At 38.7% G+C, this 10,282-nt stretch overlaps 1 protein-coding gene across 4 annotated transcripts; it reads left to right on the top strand.

Annotated features, from left to right (window-relative positions):
* Positions 1 to 367: 367 nt before the first annotated feature.
* Positions 368 to 2,730, top strand: PETC (photosynthetic electron transfer C). 4 transcript variants are annotated; one of them, XR_015692855.1, is made up of 7 exons: positions 368 to 595; positions 1,213 to 1,445; positions 1,569 to 1,686; positions 1,794 to 1,976; positions 2,223 to 2,359; positions 2,459 to 2,537; positions 2,633 to 2,730. XR_015692855.1 is itself a non-coding variant. In XM_087691080.1 (6 exons), the coding sequence occupies exons 1-5, from the start codon at positions 539 to 541 to the stop codon at positions 2,322 to 2,324; spliced, it is 693 nt and encodes a 230-aa protein (XP_087547206.1). In that variant the 5' UTR covers positions 368 to 538; the 3' UTR covers positions 2,325 to 2,359; positions 2,459 to 2,554. The 4 variants fall into 4 exon arrangements, 2 of the variants coding, with proteins under 2 accessions (XP_087547206.1, XP_087547205.1); XR_015692854.1 differs by having other exon boundaries at positions 2,223 to 2,537; XM_087691080.1 differs by lacking the exon at positions 2,633 to 2,730 and having other exon boundaries at positions 2,459 to 2,554.
* The last annotated feature ends 7,552 nt before the right edge of the window (positions 2,731 to 10,282 follow it).

Genomic DNA, 10,282 nt, shown 5'->3' on the forward strand with positions numbered 1-10,282 from the left:
TGAGACATTTAGCTTGAAGGGTGGTGGGCCCTCATTAGCTGGAGAAGCCATCGTAATTTTGCATATCACTTGAAGCGAGGTGTGGTCTAATGCACACACTTCTGCAATCAATCTTACCTCAAGTTGGCCACAAGTTTGGATTGCTTATACGATAATCAATGCGTGTTCATTTTGGTGACACTCTTGTGGCTCCCTTACCCTATGGCTTTGGGGGCCTAAAAATGTTTACAAATAAACCTATGATGCTCAAGGTTTGAGGAGGAGGAAAAAGGGGAGAAGAGGGCCGTTGGATGGGGGTGACAGGTCGGACGGTGGGGAGCGATCTTATCAGATATGTGGAAGTGGTTCGACGACAGAAGTCCTTCCCTCGCTTTTTCCTCTTCGGTCGAGACTTATCCTTTGTCTCTCCACCATCTCCATTCCTTTCGTCTTCCTCCTCCTCCTCCATTTTGTCGAGGGTGCGTGACTTGCTAGAACCGGCGATCCATCAGACAGGCCCCTTATCGTTGTTGCCCGTGTCATTGGCATTGATAGAGCCATGGCTGCAGTCTCCAGTCTCTGCGCTGGAGCTTCGTCAATTTCCCTTCACTCTAAGGTACAACCGTGCTTCCTCTCGTCTTGGTTGCTTGTCTCGCGCTTCCGTGGCTTTATGGATTATCCTATAAGTGGTGAGAACTATATGTTCTTGGCGACATTTTGAGCTTATTCTCGCCAGTGAACTTTCACGCAATGAAGAAAACACACACACACACACACACAGACAGTGTTTTTAATTTCTAGTAGATCTAGATGCGTTTATTATTAACATATTCATAGTGGACTTGTGTGAACGCTATCGGTATTGCACACAAACAATGGCAGTTTTTAGAATGATTGTACATAGGCGTCTTCATTATCCTTGTTTTGGTATATAAATGGTGAATACTATGCCGTCTATACATGAACTCAGCAATGGTAGGTTCAGGATGACTGCCTTTGAGTGCATTGGTCATCTGCGTAAGGTGATCGTTGTCTGATGTATGATTGCGCACTTCTGTGGTCGGTGTGCCTGTCATTTGTATATTCACTCTCAAGCAGCGAAAGCTTTAGACTCTGAGTAAAGATGCCTTTACCGCTTGTCGCGCCTGGATTCACTTCAAACTGAAAACGTTATCCACAGGACTTCTATGTATGTTCTATAAAGTAGACTGATGTTTTGGCCTCGATCACCAGATTTCATCCTCCAACAATGGTGTCTTCGCCCCACAGTCATTACCCTTTGCTCCATTGAAAGGGCAAGTTGCAAAGAGAAGGAACGCTGGTAAAATCGTTAGCATGGCAACAGCTCCGGCAAGGGTTCCAGACATGGGGAAGAGACAATTGTTGAACTTACTGCTTCTGGGGGCCATATCCCTTCCTACAGCAGGAGCCCTTGGACCGTATCTGCTCTTCTTTGTTCCTCCAAGGTAAGCCAGGATTGCTGCTGTATGATGATTAAATCAGTCGCACATGATGTAGATCGATTCAGTCTTGCTTTCAACAGAGAGAAGCTACATTGGCTCAACTTTGGATTCCTTTTTGTTCATCAGCTCTGGAGGTGGTAATGCTGGACTTGTTGCAAAGGATGCTGTTGGGAATGACATCATAGCATCTGCTTGGCTAAAAACTCACCCCCCGGGTGATAGGACGCTTAGCCAAGGCTTGAAGGTATATTCCTGCAGAACATTGACCATTTTGGCCATGATCTTCAATTTGTATCACAGGCGACACTTGACTCGGTGCGTCTCAGAAGTTTGTACTGTGATGATCTGCAGGGAGACCCGACATACCTGGTTGTCGAAAACGATGGAACACTTGCCACATACGGTATTAATGGTGTATGCACTCATCTTGGATGCGTTGTTCCCTGGAATCCAGCAGAGAACAAGTTTATTTGCCCCTGCCATGGTTCTCAGTACAACAATCAAGGGAAAGTTGTTAGAGGGCCAGCTCCACTGGTAAGCGTTTGGATCTAACCCAGTCAACCACAAAAAGTTTAAGAAAAATTTCCAGTGTATTTCCCACACTATGAATCACGTTATCATCATGCCTTCTGTGAGGGAGGGATCACATATGTAGCTAGGTGCGGTTGGGGGCAAGGTGCTACTGGCTCGGGGATGCTCTCATGTTTCTTTCTTAAATGTCTACATTGTTACATGGTCCCATGGAGGCTTTGGTTAACTTATCTCTTGTGGTCCATGCAGTCTCTAGCCCTCGCACACGTGGATGTCGATGATGGGAAAGTGATTCTGTCTCCATGGTCTGAGACTGACTTTAGGACTGGAGAAGACCCTTGGTGGTCTTGAGCTACCTGCTCTCAGCGTTGGCTGCACTGCGTTGGGTCAGTTTATTGCCTTTGTGTACTCCTGCAGACATTGTTAGAGATGTATGCTCGTGTTCCAAAGCTGTATCCATCATTTTGTTTTTGTGCTCTAACCAGAATAGAGCCATTGAGACTCTGCTCTTTTGGGGAAATTTTCTTCTCATTGTACAAAGACTCTTGAAAACCCGAAGTATGGGTAGGTTCTTATCATAAGTACAAGTGTAGAGCATCTATGTACTCCTTGTCAGGTGTATTTTATTACTGAGGTCACCATTTACTTGTCTTTTGCAGCTTCAAGGGCAGGGTATAGTTTCATGTTATTCAACACATTCTTTTCATATTTCTCGTTGTACCAAATTCTCATATTGTCTCTGAAACTTTTCCTTATAGATTGATACAGTATTAATTTTTAGCACATCTATGATTCTTCGCCAAAAATTCTGAAATCAAGATTATGTAAGAAATAAAAAAATTTTGTTTTCTTTGTTGGTCCAAAAACACATAAAAAAATGTTTGTGTTTTCCATTTTGTAAAACCTCTAAACAATCTATTTCAAGTGTCACTCTATTGGCACCTCATTGTCACATTTTTGTGAGCCCTCCATTAATAACTAAGTCTACTTGATGAAAATATCAAAATATCCTAACATGCTTTCTTTGAGTGAAAGAAATTATATATACCTTAACCGTTAACTTGGATAAGCAATTTGAATTTAAGAAGTCTAATGGTTATTATTTAAGCTCATGAAATTTTGTTTTCTCAACCAAACAAAAGTAAAGGGAAGATTCCAAAGTAATTAATTTTGATTTTCAAAAGAGATAAAATACTGGTGTTACAGCCAACACATTGAAAAGAATCATTGACAATTTAAGTAAAAAATAATCCGAGGCTATGATAAATTTTCAAAAGAGAGGATAGTCGTTTGGCTTCATAGTACACAAGGTGAATAGATTGAGCTCCCTTCATTGTACTAAGGCCAATTACACACCAAATGGCAAGATGCTCGCCCGGCAAGTATTAACCAATCAAAATACTTCCTTTTAGGTCAAGCATATGTAGTCCTTTGTATATTAGAGAGGACATGACTTGTTTACCTATTGAACAAGTAAACTCCATGCCTACTCCATGCCTACTTTAGGACATGGAGTTTCCCTTGCCTAGTTTGTAAAGTGATGGGAAGGGTGCATTTTTTGTATTTGAAACCAATAAAAAAAGTTAGAAATGTAATAATTTATTTTGTGAAATGTGTCCTTTTTGTGGGTAAAAGCTTTGTGTCCATGTTTGCACCTAGTTTCAAAAATTGCACGTCCTTACTCTAGGCAAGGGTTGGGTGTTTGCCATTTGGTGTGTAACCAGCCTAACTTTTAATTAATTATTTATTACATGGGTTGGGTGTTTGCCATTTGGTGTGTAACCAGTCTAACTTTTAATTAATTATTTATTACAATATATTTTACATATCTATTGAAGAAAAGTCTGACGGTATTTTCATATTCTAATTGATAAAAGTAAAGTTAATGGCGTTATTTGGATCATGAAATGTCAAAATTGGCTTGTGTTCCTTAGAGGTCTTGTTCTTGCATCTTATTGGAGTTTGTTTCAAAATTACAACTATTTGAGGAGAGACATTAATTATGATGGCAAGTTAAATAAAGATGCGCAAATGTTTTAAAACTTTGACTACCCACAAAAATGCTACCATTGAGGGTATGAAAACTTCAAGTTAGAGCAATTAGAAAAATGGCCATTTCATTGAAATTGTTGTAAAGGTTAATAAATCTCATCTAAAGCCTTAGCCATTAAAGGGAAGGGAGATGAGACTCTTAAGGAAGATGCTCCAAAGGTAAAGAAAGAGAGGTTACGAATGTAGAAGCCCCTATTAAAAAATGGTGAGATTGCCTTTTATGGACATGACTTTTTTGGCATCTACGGATGTAGATAATGGAATTTTTGATAATGCACCATGGAGATTGCAAGCCAAAGTTGTGACTTAGAATGATCATGAGGTAGACTCCAACAAAAGGAAAAGTTTTATTTGCCATCTTGAGAGCTACCACCAGGGGTATGAAAACTTCAAGTTAGAGCAATTAGAAATATGGCTACTTCATTGAAATTGTTATAAAGATCAATAAATCTCATCTAAAGCCTCAACCATCAAAGGGAAGGAGGATGGGACTCTTAAGGAAGATGCTCCAAAGGTAAAGAAAGAGGGGTTACGATTGTAGAAGCCCCTAATAAAAATTGGTGAGATTGCCTTTTATGGACATAATTTTTTTGGCAACTTCGGATGGAGATAATGGAATCTTTGATAATGCACAAAGGAGACTGCAAGCCAAAGTTGTGACTTGGAATGTTCATGAGGTAGGCTCCAACAAAAGGAAAAGTTTTCTTTGCCATCTTGAGAGCTACCATTGAGGGTATGAAAACACTAGGTTAGAGCAATTAGAAAAATGGCTGCTTCATTGAAATTGTTATAAAGATCAATAAATCTCATCTAAAGCCTCAACTGTCAAAGGGAAGGAGGATGGGACTCTTAAGGAAGATGCTCCAAAGGTAAAGAAAGAGAGGTTATGATTGTAGAAGCCCCTATTGAAAACTAGTGAGATTGCCTTTTATGGACATGAATTTTTTGGCAGCTTCAAATGGAGATAATGGAATCTTTGATAATGCACAAAAGAGACTGCAAGCCAAAGTTGTGACTTGGAATGTTCATAAGGTAGGCACCAACAAAAGGAAAAGTTTTCTTTGCCATCTTGAGAGCTACCACTGAGGGTATGGAAACTTCAGGTTGGAGCAATTAGAAAAATGGCTACTTCATTGAAATTGTTATTGTTATGAAGATCAATTAAACTCATCTAAAGCCTCAACCATCAAAGGGAAGGAGGATGAGACTCTTAAGGAAGATGCTCCAAAGGTAAAGAAAGAGAGGTTATGATTGTAGAAGCCCCTATTAAAAACTGGTGAGATTGCCTTTTATGGACATGAATTTTTTGGCAGCTTTGGATGGAGATAATGGAATCTTTGATAATGCACAAAGGAGATTGCAAGCCAAAGTTGTCACTTGGAATGTTCATGAGGTAGGTTCCAACAAAAGGAAAAATTTTCTTTGCCATTTTGAGAGGAAAGATTCTGACTATGATACATGGAATGTAGCTTGATGAGGAAGGAACTCTTAATGTTCTTTACACCTACTACATTCTTTGTCATGATACTTGCAGAAAAGTAAAGGGAGGTGGCATGATAATCAGGGATACTTTAAAACCTAGGCTACTTTTGATATGTAGTGATGAGGGACGTTCAACCTAGGCTACTTTTGATATGTAGTGATGATGGACGTTCTATTGTTATCAGTGCGTTGAAGAATGATGAATAATAATATTGATTTATAATTACATATGCAATGTAGAGTATATCAAAGTCAAAGTATTATGAAAACATATTGATAAGGTCTAAGCATGAATTAGAGGGTGAGTGGATCCATTGCTTTTATTCAAGAGAACATTGTAAGGTATTCAAGTGAGACAAGATTATCAACTTTTCGAAGCTCATCCAACACCATTCTTGGGTTTGATCCTCGATGTTGGAGAATTATGAAGTAAGCTTTGAGCCTTGTTTGGTGACTCCCATCCTCTTCTATCAATTGAGACTACTCTACTATTGGAACATCCCTTTATTCAAGAGGAGTTCTAATTTCAACATTTAAAATGAAATCTACTAAATCCCTAGGGTCAAATGGCATCCTTGATGTCTTGCAATGTTTGTGGGATGTATACTCCGAGGATCTCACTTGTATGTTAACTTATTGCAAGGCATGTAGTGAGGTAGCAATCAGCTCTTAGTTTAGATTTGATCAAGTTGATCCTAGTGTCTTCTGATAGTAGAAAAGTCTCTCAATGGGACCTCTTACCATGTTAAACTTTTCTTATAAAATGTTAGCCAAATCTTGAGCCTTCAGATTGAACTTCCTTTTGCCCAAGGTTTTACATCCATATTTGTATGGTTTCATCAATGGTTGTTGTGCTCGTATTGCTTTTCCCAACTTAACGTTTTCTAGGGACTTGGCCTTGAGTAGTTTCTATCCACATCTTAAGTGAAAGATAGACCTAACCTTGAGATACTGCAAAAAAAGGTTACTGATTCATGTTTCATCTTGTAAAGATAGTAGTTTCCTCATCCAAACCTTCCAAAGAAAAGCATTAAGCTTCAAAGTGGCATGCCAAACCCCTCTAACTCTTCTCTTTCATGAGGCCATGTTAGAGTATGGAAAAAAAGATTTCCACAAACTCCATGTATTCACAAAGTGAATAACAAAAGAACCATTGAAGTCACCTCTCCTTTTGCATCTCCATAACAATTTACTTGTTTAAAATTGAATAACAAAATATCGATAAAATTTCCCTTTGCTTTTGTAGTTCCAAAGCAATGTACCACTCAATGAAGCTAAGAACTTAGAAGGATATGTGACTTAAATCTTAGCTAAGCACAACCAACTATATTTTAAAGGATGATTCTTGGAAATCAATCCCCTTTTTAAAGTATGTTGTCCTTTTTTGACTCCTGAGATAAGTGACATGAATGATGCCACAAGGAACTTCTATTAATATAAATTTATTGCATTCTCAACTATAATATATTAGGATACAAGTGAAAAAATATGATATGTCTAGTAATCTCTCTCATACCATAGGTGATCACATGTTGAAGAAGATGTACAAAGTAGCACCCAAGATGCAACTTGGTACTTAATAGTGTACACTTGCCTTGATGATAAAGAACCACAAAAAATTGAAGGATACTCTTCGTGAGTTCTAAACAACCAAACTAGCTCCTTTAGATAGCCCACTACCAAACATAAGAGCATTGATGCACCTTCTCTCCTTAAGTGTCAGCATTATGAGCCAATAGTACACATGGAGTAAAAGAAGATGGAGACTTTCATTTGATCTCACACTTACGTGAGCAACACCATTACTGTTGTTGGGTGATGGACATTAGATGGATGGTACGATGGTTTAAACAAATGATTGCAATGAATAGTCATGTCCTTCTAGATCTACCAACAACTGGCAATACAACTTTAACCACCATGTTGTATTATTTGATGTATTGATGATTCATGATTCGCATGAATTGAATAATATCAATGGCAATGGTATTCATTGTATTGTTTCTACATTCCAATGCTTTCTGTTCATTATATTAGATGTGTCATATAATAATTTGTTCACTATGTTTTGATCTTCTTTATCTTGTGTCAAGGAATGAAAATTAGTATGATTTTTGGTTCTGTCTATACTTAATTACACTTGGTGACCACAATGATATTTTCCTCAACCATGGATATGCATGTATATGTGATCTTAAGGTCTACCATCCTTGTCACTTCCTTTGATCTATGGCTGATAGTTTGGATGTGAGTAGCAACATTTAGCATCACCAGAGCTTGTGTCACCAACAACCTCTTTGGGCATTGTTGATCACACTTTGGATTCTAATGGCTCTTTTGCAAGAATGTGGCCTCTTTGGTCGTGCTCACAACCTCCTACTCATATGGTGGGTTTGGAATAGTCGATTGCCCCTTCTACATGGTTAATTGTTTCCCAATGATTCTATTTATCCTCTATTTTGACAATGCTTTTGCCTATCCCACCATATGGCATGCCACCACTTTCATTTCCTTTATTGGCCAAGACATGGATTTCTTTTTCCAAAATTTATGGTGCTGTGAAGTAGGATCTAGATGCTCATATTTGGCAATTTGAGGTGCCTTATGGGCTCAATTATCTAGGTTGGGTGGATGAGGTCTAGTGGACTATCGTGTTTGAAACTACCATGCAAAACAAGATGTTGGTGTATGGTTGAGAAACAAGAATGGAGCACTTATATAGATTCTAAGATGGCTTTTTGGAGTGGGTTTTATTAGGACTGTATCGATCCTTAGAAAGTAGAGTGAATGTAGAGCTTGAAACAAGGGGATTAGGATGTTCAAATCTATATGGCTTGATTTTGTATTTTTCTCAAGCGGATCACCAATAATAACCATGTTGGCAAAATGCTATATTCTATGTATGTTCGGGGTTTGTTGACACTTTGTAGGTGGCTTTGACTACTAAAGATTTAGCTGACTATTTTTTGAAGGCAACAATTATGGTAAAGCACACCTTGATGGGTGGTTATAGCAAACTGTTAAAGAAATATTCCACACCCCTTATAAAAGGCCAAAAACATTAGAGCAATGACTTGGATTTGGATGCGAACCCAGAGGATGATAGCAACATTGACAACAATGAGGGTTTAGATGAGGATGATAAGAAGAAGTCCTCAAAGTCCAAGAGGAAGGACAAAGGTAAGAAATCCTAAGATGGTACTAAAAAATCTACCACAAAGACTCTCTTGTGCTCCATGTGTAATAATTATGGCCACTTGGTAGCAATTTGCAGTCTAAATCAACAGTGCTGTGGTATCTGCAAAACGTCCACTCATAATATTGAGATGTACTAATATCATTTGTGCAATTCAATGGTCCATATTGGTGGTTGGTTAGGCATGAGTATGAATAGATGTGCCAACTTGCATGCACTAGGGACGTTTATGGTGTCTACACCAATATAATTTGCATAATTCTATGGTTCATATTGGTGGGTTGGCCAGGCATGGGGATGAATAGACTTGCCAATATGTACTAGGGCCATCTGGGGTGTTTGCACTAGTAGTTTCTTATGCATTGTAGGATTTCCCTATCCCTGGCATGGGCTGAGGTAGCCCAGGGTGGGGCCAAGGGATTGAGGAGCCCTCAATTATTAAGGAAACAATGCTTCTTCTACATGTAGGGAGGCCATTGGCATGCATAATATTCAAAGACTCAAGAATATGTCACTAAGAAGTAGAAACAACATGATAAGGTACCAATGTCTTCAATAAACATGGTGGTATTAGAAGAACTTGTCAACCCGGTCATGAATGTGATTACTCAATCTAGAAAAAGAGTGAAGCCAACATTGGATAAATCCATAGAATTTTCATGGATAGATTAGCAATTGATTCAACATTATATATAGAATGGTTCATAATGACTCCACTACTACTGTGTTTTATCCAGAGGTTATCCTTGTTCCATTGGAAGATTGGTTGTATCATTCTAAAGGCTTGCAATCGAGGATGGAAGCTTAAATCCCATCAATGGAACATGTTATTCAAACTTACTCTTAGTATTCCCTTGGGACAACTCCTAGATTTGGTTTTGGCCTTTTGGGATCACCTTCTTACAATTCTTCAAGCCAATTGGTCTACTCTTTTGGTGTGCCGAATGTGGAAATCTTATATAATAGTGGTAGTTCTTTCAAAGGAAGAGGTGATCCAATGTCTCTTGGGCCTTTGTCCAATCCTACTATCTTGGTGATTTCTTTGCAGTGCCAAGGCTAGGCCATTGATGATGTGCCATTGGATAGTGGCTCAGAAGCAAACATTATATTGGTGGATACTTGTAAAGAAGTTGGATTGATGGAATGGGAACCATCCCCATTTCCTGTTCGGATGGAAAACCAATAATGGGTTCAACCATTAGAAGTGCTTCAACCATATTGATTGAAGTGGAAAGTATTCCATTTCTAGTGACCTTGGTGGTTTTAAATATGGAGCAAGAAAGAGAAAATTATTGCCTCCTTTGGGACACCCATAGCTTTGGCAAGCATGAGTTGGCCAAAATTGGGATATTGTAATTGGGTCTGAGCATCACCACCAGTGTAGAGTGTGGTCATCAAAAATTGGTTGTACTACTACTAATGATCATGACCTTAGGACATACAGAGGGACCAACTTTGCTATTGTCATAGCACACAAGATGCCAATCAGTTAAGTGACCAGACAGATAGGGATGAACCCAAAAAATGGATTGATGACCCCCTCTTGCTTGAGTGAGCCTTTCTCTTTTATAGCCTACTA

This window comes from Lygodium microphyllum, chromosome 13 (genome assembly GCF_053477565.2).
Source record: "Lygodium microphyllum isolate KBCC chromosome 13, Lygodium_microphyllum_v1.1.10, whole genome shotgun sequence".
Lineage (NCBI taxonomy): Eukaryota > Viridiplantae > Streptophyta > Polypodiopsida > Schizaeales > Lygodiaceae > Lygodium > Lygodium microphyllum.